The 17,771-nt window shown below is 41.7% G+C and overlaps 1 protein-coding gene across 4 annotated transcripts in view; it reads right to left on the minus strand.

Annotated features, from left to right (window-relative positions):
* The window catches only part of LOC134424718 (core histone macro-H2A.1), a 42,799-nt gene extending 27,968 nt beyond the window's left edge, over window positions 1-14,831 (minus strand). For all 4 annotated transcript variants that reach the window (XM_063168706.1, XM_063168704.1, XM_063168705.1 and 1 more), the window contains exons 1-2: window positions 14,728-14,831; window positions 6,914-7,114 (exon numbers count right to left, since the gene is read on the minus strand). In XM_063168706.1, the coding sequence (XP_063024776.1) occupies window positions 6,914-7,085 (172 nt within the window). In that variant the 5' untranslated portion in view covers window positions 7,086-7,114; window positions 14,728-14,831. The remainder of the gene's footprint in view (window positions 1-6,913; window positions 7,115-14,727) is intronic.
* Between the last annotated feature and the right edge of the window lie 2,940 nt (window positions 14,832-17,771).

Raw genomic sequence — 17,771 nt, forward strand, 5'->3', positions numbered from 1 at the left:
GGGACATGGTTTAGTGCTGGACTTGGCAGCACCAGGTTAACAGTTGGGCTTGATGATCTTGGAGGGCTTTTCCAATCTAAATGATTCCATGTATGCTTTGGTCTGGCTGTTAAAGAATACGGGAGACTACTCACATCCTGAGACCAGGTCCTGGCTTAGATTTAATGCTGCATTTCTAAACATTAAAGAAATCAAGAGGACTTGCTGTAACCTCCTTGGAGCAAAGCCCACATCCAGCCTGACCTCCAGTCCTCAGCCAGTGCCCAAGTGCAGATGGGCTGGAGCACTAAAGGAGCAACAAAATTTTCCAGAACATTCCCTCTGATTTCAGCCTTGTGCAGCTGAGAGGTTGCCCAAGTTAGAAATGCTATCTTTTTGTTTAGTTCCCCAATACATTTCACTTCTATGGATGTCTAATTGTTTTCTGAACCCATTCAGAAAGGTTTAGCACCATTTTTAGTAACCATAACATCATGCACTAACAAAGCCTGCTATACCACAGACATTTTTGCAGTTTGGGAGAAAAGTACCTCCTCTAAGGTTTAGAAATATTGTATTTCATTTTATATCCCCTAAATTTATATTTCCCCAGTGAAGTTTATACTGAGAATGGAGCATTTAATCTGATGGCACAAAAGAATCCACATGGAATTTCATTTCTAAAGGTAATTCAGGGAAAAATATACTTCGGAAAAATACTGAAGAGCAAAGACAGAACATTATCTGAACTCAGGCATTCTAAATAATCCTCATGGAAAAAAGGTGAAAAAAAATCATGCTTACAATACTTGATGCAAGAACTTCTAAAATATGAGAACATCTGAGGAAAGAAACTGCTTGATAAATACACTGTAGAATCAGAATGTCTTCCTGCTTCTACCCAGTTGTTCTACACCTGTCATTCCAAGAATAAAGGGCTAAAGAAGAAAATACCTCAGCTTTATAGAGTCTTTTATTGTTCTCAACAAGGAATTCCATGTAAGACAAAGGTATGGGTAGGAAAAAACTGTGTAACCAAATCAGCCAAAGGCTGATACCAGTATTAAATTGAGCAGCAATATATAGACAAAGTCATTACTCTGCTGTAACTTAGCCAAATAAACAGATGAAATCACTAACTAGAATAAGAAATATTTCATGCTAGTTAAAATATAACTGAAATATAGCAAAAAATGTAACATTTTCAAAGGAGGAAATATTCACTGACCATGTCATAAAAACTAAACCAGCCCCATCCAGCATCTTATACATTGTTGCAATAAAAATAAAATTTAAATAAATTGTGACACATGTCACAATGTTGCATATTTACCCCTTTGAACTATGCTGACATAGCAGTATGCACTGTTAGAGCTTTTATTACAAGAAAACACACTTGGTGGTTCTTACAGTTTTTCATCAAACCTGACCTGTGCAGCTTGGAGAATACATCAGGACCGTAATCAGGTGAGGAATTTTGTACTGAGTGAGCTTTTGTAACTCAGAGATCCATGGAAGTTTACGGGACTACACAATAAAACAGACACATGTACCTAAGTGCTTATAGGGCTGGCTTATCAGTGAAAGAAAACTCTTAATTTATATACATTCAAAAGACACTGATTCATGCATTTATATTTCAGAAAGTTGGTCATTCAGCTGATAACAGTGCAAAGTTTTATATCTGAAGTTGCACTTCTTACAAGCAGAGCTATTTTAATTTGGGATAATGACACTTCACTTGAGAGCATGGCACAAGTCTTATGTAGAAATAATGTTACAAAGGAGTTTTCCAATGCTGATACAGTCAAAAGGTCTCTGCTTGTGAGGTTATTGCCATAAACAACCCTGCTGCACCCTACATACAAAGATTTTTTCCTGCTTGCTCAGGGAAGGCACAGGTCCTACGAGCCCCTAATTTACCTCTGGTGTCTTTGGGACAGAGTTTGTGGTACACCACCATAAAGTGAAGTAGTGTTTCTAAAGCTGCCTGTTTAAATAGAAGAAATGCATCTTGGTAGTGAATGCACTTTTCAACGGTATCAAAAAGATATTGTCAATTAATTATCTTCTTAAATTTCATTACTCTCCAAGGATGGTTATTTATGGGAGTCTCAGACTGCCTGGAACTTGAATCTGCTTCTAACCTAATGCTTTTTTACTGTGGACCCCTGAGCTCCCTCTGCTTCCAAGCAGGAGTTCAGTGCAACATCTGCTTTGACAAAAAGGGCAAATAATTGTTTTCCTCTGTGACCCTGTGAAGATTTTGGCCAGTGAGCAGAACACAAGAGGTGAACAGCAGTTCAATTTGCTCAGCTTGGACATTGTAAAATGAGCATCTGAAGCGAGCAGTTAAACCTACTGCTCTCAGGAAGGACTTTTCCTTTGCAGCCAATCAGCAGCTGGATCAAAAATGTCTCCCACATTGAAAATTCATCAAGATAAAAATGCAATGAATTGAGCTCCAGCACATGAACTCCCATTATTTGATTCTGGTGACATCAGAAAGCCTGAAAACAAAAACTTGGGTAAACACAGGAATGCCTCAGATGCAATTCTAACCATGGGGTTCAAGAAGTGCTTAATTTACATTTCAAGAAAATATATGATCAACAGTACCTCTGTGCAAAAAAACCCCAAAAACACAGCTGAAAAAAGATCTAATGGAGAAACCAGGTATTTAACATTTTCTCCTACCTTCATATGTATGTAACAAATATAAATCAGTCTCATTTCTTCTGTATTCCTGTGCTCCTGCTGTTTTATAAACTTCTCCTTCTCCTCATTTGCTATGACATTTTGGCAATTGAAAATTATTTACAGTGTAGAACAGATGATGGGGGAGGGGGGAGCAGAAATCACTTGCAGGCCTGGCTCTTTCTGCCTTTAAATATGCTCAAGAGATTTCTGTTTTTCAAGGGCAAAGGAGTATCTTTTTCCATTAGCAAGAAAGGTTGGATAATGTAACTTGTGCAAGCTCTCCTGCCTGCAAAGACCATACTTGATGAGATGTATGGCAGGACCAGCTCTGACAAATACAAACCACCAGAATTCATGTGAGTGGCTGCAATGCCTCAGATGAAGTCTGTGGCCATTCTCTTGACTGACCTAGAGCTCTTTTTTGACATAAACTGATACTGATGAACTACTTTGCAGAGAAATTATGGGGGGAATTGCAGTTTTCTGAAGTCCACGTTTGGAAAGACAAATAGGCAAGGAGCCATTGGAAAATAAGTGCAATAAGGAAAGAAGACAATAGGAATCACCAACACAGAATGTACCAACTGAAAACTGTTGATAATGGTTAAAATTAATTTCTGCTTATGTTGCAGAACTGATCCACCATTCTGACTATTCCCTGCAAGGCAGGAAGCACTGCATGAACTGCTGCTTCAAAGAAGGAAAAGAAAGAACTGTGCATTTATAGTTCTTGGGCATCCACTTTATTCCTCCAGTGTAAAGAAAGGAAGCATATCCACCTCCCTCAATACTGGTAACACTCAAAGGTACTTTCTGCACATTTACCCATGCAAGACACACTTGCATCCTATTTGCAGTGGACATAACACATTATTTCCATAAATAAAAAAAGGAAGCAATAAGCAACTTGGCTTAATAAACCAAACAAGATACAAGATGAGAGAATTATTTTCTAATGTTACTTCAAGGTAACAAGAACCTTTAGTGAATAAGTAAGAAAAGGAGGATACTCACTGTGCAACTTGTTTAAATGTGAAGTATATTGAAATCTAAGGACATGTGAAATCACAGAATGTGTACCCTTACTTTCTGATGAGGAGTTGTAGATAAATGATAAAAATAAGCTACTTTTCAAGTGCTAAGTCCAAAGTGGTAAGTCATAACTCAGGTGAATCCAGAACAGACCTTCAAGTCTGAACAGCTGGAAGCATTTCAGAATTTCAAATCTCAAATTGAACAGAAAATCCCAGATCTGACCACATTAAGGGCTAATTTCAGATTTACATCAAGGTTAAACCTCAGAAAAGGCCAGCAAAATTTAGCACCTCACCTTCTAAACAAATAAAGTTGGTTCCATATTCTGCACCCTGATGAACCAGTTTTTAAACCTTTGAAGGTTCCTTTCTATTAGGTCATGTCTCTGTCATTTCCACTCCCATTTTTGTTTCTAAAGTTTCTCTTTCCTATGACTCCTTTTGATATTTTATAGTTCTCCTTCCTGGATACACAGGATTGCCTTTTGATTTAGCCAATTTATTAGCATGCCAGTTCACATGGTCTCCTTCCTATTATGTCACGTTCCTGGTTTTACTTTGAAATGGTTGAAATGCTTTGATTTGGTCTCAGACCATGTGCTAACATAAGGTTCTTTAAAAACTCTCCTGGAGAGAAGTCAGGATTTCTCTGGTTTTGTGAAGTAATAACTGCCAAGAGGTAAAAAGAACACAAACCAAAAATCTCCAAGCATTCCATTTCAAGGGGCTGTTTCTGAATTACACTGAAAAAGATGAATGACCTGAAGTTCAGAAAACATACTGAGCACTAAAGCCTTAAAAATTATACTATACATTGTGTGAAAAACTTAGAGAAAGGAGAAAAAATCCCACCAGACTGAAACAGTAAGGGGTCTACAAGAAAGCTGGAGAGGGAAGGACTTGTAGTGATGGGACTACAAGGGAGAATCACTTCAAACTGAAACAGGATAGATTTAGATTAGATATTAGGAAGAAATTCTTTCCTGTGAGTGTGCTGGGGTACTGGCACAGTTGCCTGGAGGAGCTGTGGCTGCCCCATCTCTGGAAATGGCCAAGATGGTTCAAGGCCACCAGACTGGATGTGGTTTGGTGTAGTGGGAGGTACCACTGTCCATGGAAAAGGGATTAGAAAAAAATGAACTTCAAGGTCCCTTTCAACCCAAATAATTCTACGATAAAACCAGTACCAGCTCTGGAAAGAAAGGTGTATCTGCGCTTTTGAGATGCATCTAATGTACAGGAATGAAAGACAGCCAGGAGATACTCGGCAGGTTACTAGGATTATCTACCTAGCCTTCCAAGGAGACAGAAAAACCACAGCAAAACTGCCTAAAAATAGTTAAAGGGATAAAGAAGGAAAGTACTTTTTCCTTCAGCTATTCTTTCCTCCTGCCTTTTGTTTTTCCTAAAGTGATATATGTTATTTTCCTTGGGTTTTTTTTTCTTGTTGCTGGTAATGTCCTCAGACAAGTTCCCAAGATGCACAGCAGTTAAAGAAACAACTTTATTTCCCCAGCCTATTCTTAATTGCCTAAACTATCACTGCCTCAGTCAACACTAAATCATTTAACCCATAACATGTGCTGCTCATTAGCCGAGCCTTAAGCTCACCTGTATTGCTCTGTTTCTTTAAAAGGATAGCATTCAAAGCACTCTTCACCCTAAGAAGCCTTTTATTTGAATTGTTATTGCTGTAAGTAGCAACCTAGCTAAAGGAAATATTAATTTTTAAGGCCATCTATGAAATTTAAAAGCATTCTTTTAAAGAAAAGGCCCAAATAAAGAATATTGAATGTTGACAAGTGAAGGTGGAAAAAATATATATTTGATGGTATGAATACCCTACAGAAAACAAGCACTCTATTAATTATTTGGTAATATTACCAGCCTTCATCTTTAGGGGAAGAAGAAACTTTATAGGAAGAAATCTTCTGTCCTTCAACGTCAAGAGCCATTATAAAACATATCTAATGTTGTGGCAAGGTCAGGTTGCTTCAGTTTTAAATACTCCCAGAAAAGTCAATACTTTATAACTTTGTGCTTGAGTCAAAGAAAAACCTGTACCTTTTAGAGGCTCAGCACACCAATACAGCTTAAAGTCTCCTGTTCATTGAAACACTTGAACCTATGGCAAGAACACCGACACAAGCAGATGCACTGGAAAAAGAAACACTGCTTTGAGAAATAAAATCCAATTTAAACTTTTCCTTAGTCATGCTAATAGAATCTGGCTCCAAACACTCATCTATCTGGCACCTGAGTTTTTTGCTAGATCCCTACACCACAGATATATACTTAGACATCAGTCTGGCCACATGAAGGTGACTGAGCCTTCTTATCCATTTTTATTTTAAGCAAACCATTATTGCAAAAAGCCCATATATTGATGCTATTACTGGGGTTTTCTGTCAAAAGACTGCTTTTGCAATGTTGTTTGGAGTGGGTAAACTTGCAATGTCTCAAGTTTTGTCTGAGAACAAATCAGCTATATAAAGATCTTTACTTGCACGTCTGGTTGTTTATGTCATTGGGCAAAGCATTTTATTCCTTTGAAGCTTATTTCTAAATGGAGGAAAAATAATACTTTTGTTCTTGAGAAGGTGAGATAGTTATTTAAGGTATTCTCATTCTGATGTGATGAAGGGAACAGAACTAGAACTACAACTGTAAGCAAATAAGCTACATAGATCTAGGGCAGATGAAGAGTTTGCATGTATACACAGACTCAATCAAACAAATTGCAATTGCAAACAGTCTGAAAAGAAATCTGCAAATTGAACAAAAATGTTTAAACAAGGCTGTAAGCAGTCTCAGCCCTGTGTAAACATGGAGAAACTCTCTATTTAAAATTAATGTATATGCTTACCAGACAATTATAACCCAAACAAACTCATCAGGCACAAAATCAAAGCGAGGAGAACTGCAACAATGTAGTCCACACACACTGATGGCAGTGGGAACCCTGACTACGTGGAAAGAGTATGTTTACGAGTGGTGAAAGCAAATTCTATACTGGAGTAAACAAAAGTCATCAAGGCTCTGAGGCAGGGGTGAGGGTACCCTGATTTTGGCTTAGATGTGTGATGCAAAACACACATTTCAGCTGTAACTTTTTTCACTTGTTTGGGTTTTTTTCTGTGGAAATTCAGTTTGTCTTTAACTTTTACTGCTACTATTTCACATAACTCAGCAAAACCTACCAGTTAGATATTCCAGTACAGCAGCCATGTACACAGGAGCACCAACACCAATTCTGTACTTGGGGTGGCCTTTCTTAATGTAGCGGAGCATTCTTCCAACCGGGAATATGACCCCAGCCTTCGCAGAGCGGGAAGTCTTGGTTGACTTCTTCTTTCCACCCCTGCTGGACATCTTGTCTGTATCAGGTCTGAAACAGCACTCTATATTTAGAAAGAAATAAAAAAAAAGGAACAAAAGATAAAAGGTTATTAGTAAGGGCTGATGCTTTAAGACTACACACTGAATTCCAAGGCAAATCAGCATTTTGAGGTAGGCAATGCATTACAGTGTCTAAAACATACAGACAAGTTGCCTTTTTAAAATATACACAACAAGAACCTAAAATAATTTCCTCCAGAATGTTACTTCCCATTGTAATTTGGCATAACTTTATACAGAAAACATATAAAACAAGTTATTTCCTAAGAATCTACTTTTGTGAACTTCCTAGCAGATCAAACCCAGTACTACTAATGGAGCAGAGTGATAGGTACTGAATTTAAAACAGAACTTCTGCATTGAAGCAGAGGATGCTTTCTGCAAGGAGACTGACACAGCCCCCTTATCTCCATGAAAACCTTTTGGTAGGGCATTTGAACAGCTCTGGTAGGGCAGTTAGGTTCATGCATAATTACCTTCCAAACTAGGAGAAACCATATCCACTAAAGCTTTCATAAAGTGTATTCACTGCCTTTAAAAAACCTCAATTTTCCATATGTGTGAGAATTGACAGAACAAAGGCCTATGGATGGCAAAATACACCTCCTGTACAGTAAATGTTCTATTTTTAGAAAGATCCGAAATAACCCCCTTGAGATTTGAACCTACCAAAACTCAGCCATCTCTACACTGAAGACCATATTGCTTCAACATTCCCTCCAGGAACCTGACAATCTTCTATCTGCCACCTTTCCCTGACAGCACAGTGTTCTGAACACCCAGCACGTAGCTGACAACTGTATCTCAGTTTATCTCGCTGAGGAAACCTACTGCTGATACAGCTGTCAAACATATTCTGTCCTCTCTTTGATTTCTGCTCAGACTGTAAATAGAAACTGACAAATCCAAAGAGGTGAAGGGTTCACAGGCTCTCAAGGTGTCTTTGAAGGTTTAGGCAACTCACTGGGTTTTGAAATTACCTCAGAGGAAAAGAGAGAGTGCCCATCTTCCCATCTCTCCCCTCCCTCATGTCTGAACTCCAAGGAAACCAACAGAATGCACCAGGGATACAGACACGTCTCTGTGCACCCCACTTCTTCCCTTGCTGCACAAATCCTACCTAACACACATGGCAAATTCACTGATGTGTTTATACCCTCCACAATGAAGCCCCCTTGAGTCCTGCTTTCCCATCACACTATTTTTCTACTTCCCCAATTTTTCTATCCTGAATTCTCTCCTTGCCCTCATGAACATAACTGTATTTTCCACATGCCTGAATCCACAATGAAGTGATCTCAGAATTAGGCAAAACAGGTTCATCAACCCCACTTCTAGGTTTTGCAATTTCTGCTCTGTGCTGACACATCCTGCAGCCCTTCAATTCTCAATGAGTCAATAAGATTCAGGCTACATAAGTGCCAAACAAATACCATCAGAATAGCCAAACGAACATGAGTCTCAGAGCTTTCTTCTCCTTTCCACTTCCACATTCCATTCATCAGAATCTACACCTGCACAGCACATTAAGTAAATTAAATGCTATGAGTTTACTCTTTTTAAAAGCTATACAAAATAATCCCATCTTCATAGATCAGATCACACTATGTTTAGGAAACTCATGTCCAGAAACAGATAGGAATCTTTGGAAAGGGGAAGACATCAAAAGGGCTCCTTCTCCTTTCATCAGCTCTGTAACAGCCATTATTCTGTGAAGAAGAGGACAAAAGCCAATTTTCTTGTCTTGAGAAATGACCCAAATGCAGCTCACCAATGATTTTAAAAACATCCATTTAACTGCATTTTCTCATCTAGCTAGCTCTGTCTTTGTTAGCAGGAAGGCTGGGTGGGGCTTTGACTTGTCTATAGACCTTCTGCCAGCAATTATTTTCATATTTCATAATCCATTGTCATCAACAGGACTAGGGATGTTTAACCTCAAATGTTAAGAGGTTCATTGAATCAAACACCATGGAAAGTGGCATAAGAAATATCTGTGCTGCCCTGCAAGATATTTGGTTTGTAACTGAGAGGTCAGTGATGACAACCATAATTTTTCTAGAGAAAGCCTGCAAGCCTTAAGCAGTAAATTTCTATTAATCATTTAGTGAGTTTATGGGATATCAGAACAGCTGGAAGAGAATATGGAAATCCTTACTTCCTAATGTTTTCTTTCTTTGGGAGAATGTAATTTTAGCTATCAGCTGCTGCAACAACTGCACCAAAGCATTAGTAAAGTAGGTAGTAATACAGAATAACACCAACCCATATATAAAATGGTGTCTTTTTTTTTTTTCTTTCATAAGCTTACTTTATCACCTCTGCAAGTTCTACAGCTATTTTTTCCCTGCATCTTATGCACTTAGGTCCAGGGTATCCTAAATATTAGTGTGAGTAATGTGACCAGCTTGCCAATTCACCTGATCCCCCCTTATATGGAAAATTAAAGAACTTTCTAGCTGCAAGTTTATTTCTAAGGAGAAACTTTGCCTGAATCTGAAAGGTGTTGGTGCACAGAGCTGCATAATGAAAAAAACAAGAACTTCTGAAACTTTCAGTATTAAAGGTAAAATGTGATACAGATGAGTTTCAGACCTTCCCATCTCAAGGATCTCATCCCTCCCTGTATGTTCAGATTGCTCAGATGTTGGGAGGTGGAGGGAAGAAAAGTTCAATTAGGTTTCAAGTACCACTTTTACTGTTACCAACCATGTAACCATTTGGAAGGCGAGAGCCTGGCATGGAAACCTTTTTCAGAGCTTAATTGTGCATTCAGGATCATTACTTTGCAGAACCTGTTTGTCCTGCCTTTGAGCTGCAGGATGGCCCAACCAACTCTCAAATGCCTCTTCCCTATTTCTAGTTCTCCACCAAAAAAGAGAACAGAAAGAGATTTCACTTGCAAAAGCCACAAGAAAATGCATTGAGGTGAAATGCAAAGAGCATGGCAACAGATCAAAAACCAAAGAAAGCTGTATGCCTTCCATGTTCTGAAATGGTTTATCTTTGTAACACCAGAAACTCTGGAATGCTGCCAACACCAATGAACTAGAGCTGTTTGCTGAGTCACTGGGAGCCCACAGATCAGAGGCAACCGAAGGCAACCTTATCACACGCATCATAGTTCAGACAAGATTGGAGCAGTGTAATAAAAGTAAGTAAATATATTTTTAAATAAATCACAGTCAATGGACCAGTACTTTCCTTTCTTTCTTCTGTCCTGCCTTTGTCATGGAATTTTTGAGAATTTTACCAAATACATTGCAAAGTCTCTCCAAATATTTGATAATAAAATGCTTTTGTTTCAATGTGAGAGTTCACAAAATTATCACTGTGATAATTAGGGGATATCATTGAGGAGTCAAGTATCTGAGTTCACCTTTGACTTCAAATCAAATTTAACACTATATTCTTCAGTGGCTCTGCCATGCTTGGATGCAGATACAGAATTTAACACTTGATTCACAGCCTTTTGAAACTCCTTAAAGACTGTGGAAAGATTCACACTGCTTTCTAAGATCTCCAAATGCATAAATAAGATTTGATGATGTATTAATTTGGTCACAGCAAGGATTCAAGCTGCAAGGCTCCTCTGCTGTCATGTCTTTGCAAGTCAGAAATACATTTCCTAAGAAACAACCTTAAGGTGTAGTGATGAAATCAGCATAATTAACATTTTTGTCTTTGAAATTGGCTGGAGTAACTCTGGTTGGCCATATTTTCCTGTGTGAAGACAGATACTCTGCTGAACTACACTTTCAAATACCATCTTCTTCAAATGCACAAAGGCATCTGCTTTTCTGAAAGGTTTAACATCACATAATTTTTTAAAGTACAGCCTGAACATCCTGGTAAAGTGATACCCAAATTCCAAATACCAGCACTTGATTAGTTCAGTTGATTTGGCACCTTGATTAAACAGCAGTAATAAACCCAGTCTGTTATTAACAGTTTTCAGGTACTGGTTCTTAATGACTAAACAAATTACTATGACTCTTACTGCTGTCAGATAAAGACTGTGCTGATTGTGGGCTGACACTGGTGTTTTAACTGCACTTAGCAAAGAGATGATTCAATTTAGGTCTACATCATCAGATCAGTAAGTAGTGGAATCCAGAAGATCACAACTACAATAAGAATAATACTAAGATATAATAATTATTTTTCTTTCAGTACAAAGACTAAGCTGGAAAGTTCATTTTGTATCACAAGAGATTAACTGCAATACTATTTTCTTTCCATTGTTTCAAAAGATTAACAATGTAAGTGCTGCCATTCTCTCTTAAATCTATTTGTGTCCCATAATAATAGCCACTCACTGAACTCTTGCTGAAAATGGGCATTTAACTTTGCTGTGACAATGAACTTGCTCTGTTCTTAGTTAATCAGAAGCTACTCTGGCATAGTTATAAAATGGTATAGAATGGTCTCCAATAATACTTGCCTGGCACAACAGTGTCTCTGCCTGGGACTGTGGTTTCAGGGAACAACAGAACTAAAAAGAGCCAATCACTCAGTTAATATTTGATCTGATGTGATTTCAAACTTTAGCTCAAGCTCTTTATCAAAGCAGTAACTCTCTGAGGTCTGAAACACACAGGAGAGTGAAAAACAGCTGTAAAACAGTTGTTCCATAACTCCATGAACTTCTCATCTGAGAAGGTAGCACCATACATTTATTTTCATGTGGAAAACCAAGAGAACACTCCCAATCTAGGGATGCACAATAGGTGTACTTTCTGTTGAAGATTAAGACAATTAAAATTCCTATAGCAGTGACATAAAGGATGGAACAAAGAGGAATAGCATTTTCACAAAATCTGTCTGCTAAACAAAATACTGCTGCACAATTGTACTCAACTGGCAGAAGTCCCTCCCTCCCACAGTGGGTCTGAAACACCAAAACAAATACCCCTTAATGTGCAAACTTCCATTAAGAACAGTGCTGGGAGTGTGACAAGAGTTTCTGCTGGGCATCCTGCCACCAATAGCCAGGAAAACGTAAATACAATTGTCTTCACTGACCACTGCTGGGAGAACTGGCCTGAAATAACTATTTATACATTACAGGTTTTTGTAGGCTAGATAGAAAGCATAATAATTTACAGAGGGCCTTAAGTCATTGGACCATTTGTGAAATCAATGCAGAAAAACTGCTTTAAATAACACTTCGAAAACAACTTTGTCCCTTAACATTTCTGTAGGAAAATAAAAACATAATAAAGAATTCATGTGGATGCTTCCAAGGCAAAATTCAAATGCAGAACAAAATTTAGAATAGACAATATACTGCTGAGAGAATGGATTGCAAGAACTTGATCCATCAAGGAGGTCATGAATGGTGTGATTCTTGCATCACTCCTGGAACAAGGACCCTGAGCTGAATCCTGACCATCCTGTCTTTAGAATGGGCCTGGGTAAGGAACTGTGGCTTCTTTGTGTGTTCTCAGCATCCTTCCCAAGCAAGCAAACAAGCCAGCCCTGCAGTCTTTCCACAACTGCTGCATTTTTCTTCTCCAATTTTACCTCTTGAGATGACAAAACCTAATGCTCAGCACTGCCCACAGGGCCAACATTTCCTCTCCCAATGGAGGATCTATCTGGAGGCTCTTTTCTCCACTTGTGGCATCAGTTACAGATTTCTGCCCCTTTATTCCTGCTTTATAACCTTGCTGGGGTAAGACTACCTTTTCTGTGGAACAGACAGCAGGCTTTGATCCTAGCTGGCAGTGTTGCACAAAAATATGTCTGTACTTCTCTGAGAGCAAAGGTTCATGATTATTCTTCCAGACTGTGATTATATCACCTACCTTATCAAGAGAATACCTTTAATCAAAGCTCATTGCTACGTATTGGCAGAACTAGGCAACTCCTAAGAACAAATTTAAACACACTGGTTTCTTTTAAAACTAAGCTTGCAGTGGTGGACTTCTCTTTTTGCTCATGCTGATCTACAAAATAAGCAGTTCTTAAGCACCTTACTGACTTTACTGTCATTAAGCCAACTTCTAGTCCTGCTAGTTTTTATATCAGTTATGGCTTAATCTACACTGTCAACATTTGGCTTTACTGGCAATCAGAAGGGTATACAGCACACACAGCAAAACAAAGTTACTGTTCAGAAACCCAGGAGGCCTAGATTTCAGTGCAAAAGGTTACAAAACATAATGCAGCAAAATAACCTCGCACCATTACTAAGTAAACAATGTAATACCTTTCTTTCACAACACTTAAAAAAAAAAGCCCCAAACTCCCAAATACACTGGGTAGTTTTCTAGTGATGCAAAATCTTTCATACCCCACTGCATTAAAACATAATTTTCAAAGCAACTGTAATTGTCTTGTTCCAACATACGTCTCTCAACTCTGGGCTGTCCCTGAGAACCCAGGTACTGTTTTTATTAATGGCACTCTTGCTCCTTTGCTAATTTATTTCTTTTACTCTTCAGAATGGGGGAGGCAGTGGATCTGCCAAGTTCTCTACAGACCTGTTGCTAAGTGACAGCCACACACAGTCCTGGGGAAAAAATGGTTGTTCACTTGCATGGTCAAGAGATAAATAACAAGTCTCATCCAAGTATATTTCAAAAACAAGTCTCTTTCCACCACTACAAATGAAACAACCTCAGCTTTACACCACCCTGCTCGCATAGGAGCTAGTCCCAACTGCTAGCTTCAGACACAATTTCACGGGGCTTCTACAATTTACTTTTAACGATTACAGAAGAAACAAAAGGATTAGAGGGAGATGCGAGCCACAGAATCAGTCTGCTGCCCTCAGTGTCTCCTACAGGCACAAACACGTCAGCCTGAGCGTGAGTCCCAGCGCTGCCGTGCTGGGGCCGGCGCGGAGCCCCGGGAAGCTGCATTCACCTGCAGCCCTCGCAGTGCCCCCGGAGAACACCCACACCCAGCCAGTCCCCACGGGCTGCTCCAATCCCGCAGGCAGACATATTGCAGCCTCTACGAGAAGTGACAGTCCGAAAAGAATAAGGAGCCCCGTTTCCAGACAAACATTTATTTTTGCAGCTCTCCGCAGCCTCTGCTTACGGTTTAAAATACATCATTAGGCTTTTTTAAAATCAAGTCGTTCACACGAGGCAGGTAACTTTTACACCGCGGGTTCCTCATCCCGAAGTGAAACACACGGAAAACGAGTCCTGCTGGTTTTTTGCCTTGTGCTTTTCGCAGTCTCCCTCGATTATCCTCCCCTGCTCGGCGACCCGCGGTGGGAACAAGGACGGAGCCCGTCCGTGCGTGGAACGGCGGGGACGCGGGGCACCGCGGCTCCACACCCCGGGCCGCTCCTGCAGCCCCGCCGGGCTGCCTGCAGCCCCACACCGTCATTCCATAGCGGATTCCAGGGAAACACAGCCCCGCTGCCACCATTTCGCGGGGCGCGGGTGGATCTCCCGGCTTCACCCGAGGCACAGCAAGGAGCAGCTGAACCGACTCCCGGTTTCCCTCGGGGGAAGGGACCGGCACCCTCCGTCCCACGGCGCGCCCGGCCGGCTCGCGGCCCCCCCCCCACCGCCGCCGGGTGTCACCGCGCCGCGACAGAGCCCCCCGCGCCCCCTCCTTCCCGCACGGCGGGCGCACCGCGGCGGTGACTTACGGCGCGGGCAAGATGTCTCCGGTCGGCCGGCGGCGGCCCCGCTCCCGTCCCCGCTGCCGTCGCCGCTGCCGCTCCCGCTGCTCCGCTCCGCCCGCGGGGCCACCGGGATCGGCTGGACGGGCTGGCGGAGCTCCCACAATGCCCCGCGCGCCCGCGCGTCACATCCACCGCCCGCCCCTCGCGGCGGGGCCGCCGCACGATGCCGCACGATCCGGCGCGCTCCCTCGCCATCCCCTCATCGTCTCCCCACGCTCCACTCACAATCCTTCACGATCCCCGCACGGATCCCCTCACGATCCTTCACGGCTGGGTCTCGGGTGCCGCGATGCCGGAGGTTGCCGGGGCTCTCCTGGGTCTCCTCCCGCCCGCACGGCCCCGGGCGCAGCTGGCCCGGCCCGGCTGTTGTAAAGCCCGGTCGCTGCGTGGGGCTGGGCTTTGGCACCGCGGCCTCCGCAGCTGCTGCCGGCCGAGCCATTGTGTTCGAACGTGTTCGCTCCCACATTTTCAGGACGGGGAGGTCAGAACGAGGAGTTCGCGCTGTGTTCACCGAAGAATGAAGTTTATAGAGGGAAGAGAACGAGCAGCTGGATTGACCCGTGAGGGGCACGCACCTTCTTCTTCGTGCTATACAAAAATGGCTCAGTGCCATTTTAGCAAGGCCCCAGATGGAGCCTTTGGAGGCGTTTGTGCATGGGCCACACGGATGTCCTTGAGCTCACCTTGCCGGATTGGTATCACTGGGTGGCTGCTGCCCCTTGCCCCCACGCCCTGTGCCAGACCGAGGCTTCATTCCCTTTTCCACCTCTCCTCTCCTGCCTCCCCAGTTGCCTCGCTCACCGGCTGCCACAGCGGATCTTGGCTGCAGGACAGACAAGTCACAACAGACTGCCTCTGTGTTTACAATGGTGGGACTAGAAGCAGCTGGAGTTTTCAATGTCCTGGAATATTCCTGGCTTGCTAATGCTCCCAGACTTTTGCCACTGCCATTTGAAAGGAGCATCCTATTTCTTCAGTACCCAAAGCAGAATGCCAGCCCCTAGCCTCCTCCCCAGTGTCCCTTGCTGTTCTTTCATGGGTAGAACTGTACTAGGTGAGAAGGGGCATAATGCCATTACTACTGGTTTACAAGGAGGTTCTCTCCTGCTCTACTCATCAACCACTCTGAGCTCCAGTTCTCCTTATTTTGCTGAATATCAGCATATCATCACGGGGCCTTTGTCATACAAAACAGAAAGCAGAAATGAAGAAGGGGGTTTAAAAGGAAAAGAAAAAACAGGGGAGTGGCAACAGCCTATGTAAAATGTGTGGTTGGTCTGAAAAAATCCTTTCAAAAATAAAAAAAAATATAATTGTGGTCCATCTAAATGGCCAGACCTGGTCTGGTTTTTAACACAGTTAAACTCAGTGTCTCCTGAGCCATCTCTCATTACGTCTCAGTGCCCCACACTGTCAAATGCAGCCTAGTCCTGACTGCACTCCCTGAGTGCTGCTTGTACCCTGCCTGTCCTGCGGTGGGGCAGTTTTGCCTGACAAAGGCTCCCTGCTGGGTAAATACCCTGATTGCCCTTAACCCAAGGGTATGGATACAGTCCTTACTAGGCCATCTGCCGTGGCTCTTCTTAGGAAGCTGAGGACACACTCTGCTTTCCCTGTGTTCTATCCACACACATCATCTCCTTCCCACCTCCCCCTCCTCCTCCTCTTCCTCCCCCACTCCCTTTTTCCTTGTTGGTAGTGCTGCCCACACAGTAGCCTTTTCCCTATGCTGTGCAAAGCACCCAACAGAACTGGTCCTCCAGTGCTTGGCTCTTCACTCTTTGTTTTCCTGGCACCCACACAATCTTTATTTAAATAAAGGAAAATCCAAAAAAACAAACCCAAACCACAAAACCAACCCTCCCCCAAATATCTCTGTTGATATGAGCTGCAAAGGCCTGTGTAAAATTAAAGAACATTGTCTAATGGGATTGATGGAAGGCTGCAAGGGATAGGGACTTGTGGGTTGTAATTAGATGATCTTTGAGGTCCCTTAGAACCCAAAGGTTGCTTTCTATGCTGTTCTACTAATCTTGTTCATTTGGTCTGGTTTGAAAGAGAGTCCATGGATTTTATACTTTTGAAGAAAGCCTTCAGAACTTTCAATTTTATCTTTCAAAACTTTCTCAATTGGTGAGAATTTTGGGAGTGGGAGTTGCCTGAGTTTGCAGAGGGCATGAACAATTTGTCCATGGAATAGGATGCTAGCATGAAGACTGCTGTTGATAATGTGTAATGTTAGCATTGACTGGCTCACCTCCCACCCAAACACAGGTTTATAATATGGAACATCTGCTGGATCTACAGAGTGCCCATTTTGAAAGCACACAATGTATCATGACTGTCTAGAAATTTCTACAAAAGTCTGTGAAACTACACTACATGAACTACCTCACTAAAATAAACCTTGGCTTAGATTTTGGTTTTTTTTGCCAGTTGTGATATATTTATTTATCTATAAAATGATAAAAAGCACCTTTCCAGGGTTCCACTGCCTTTATTTCTAATATAAACAGTTCATATTCTTACATTTATTTACTCTTATTTTATTTTGACACTCTGATTCGATAATCAATTCTAAGAACCTCAAGGGACTATTTGCAGTTCTGAGTGATTGAGAATACAAACACTTAACTTGTTTATGCAGCAGAGGTGGTGGAGAAGGAAATATCACCTGGGAGGGGGCAGAGCAGCTGGGAAGGGCTGTTGCTGGGGGTAATCCTCTTAAATTTAGGTAAGCATTTTGGCTTTGGGATAGCTATCTGAATTCTAAATGTGCCACCTCTTTGTGACGGTGGTATTTGTTGTGTATGTTTATTGGCTAGTGAGAATACATGTCCTAGGTTACTGCAGGTTGCTGAAATATCCCTTCAGGATGTTATGTGCCTAACCAGCACATCCCTGCTCTTTTCCTTCAACCTTCACATGGTGAAAAGAAAGTACAGATTCCTCAGACATGACCTGCTTCTCAGAAAGGGTTATCTGAACCTCCTTCAGCTGCTCAGCCT

The sequence above is a fragment of the Melospiza melodia genome, chromosome 14 (assembly GCF_035770615.1).
Source record: "Melospiza melodia melodia isolate bMelMel2 chromosome 14, bMelMel2.pri, whole genome shotgun sequence".
NCBI classification, from domain to species: domain Eukaryota; kingdom Metazoa; phylum Chordata; class Aves; order Passeriformes; family Passerellidae; genus Melospiza; species Melospiza melodia.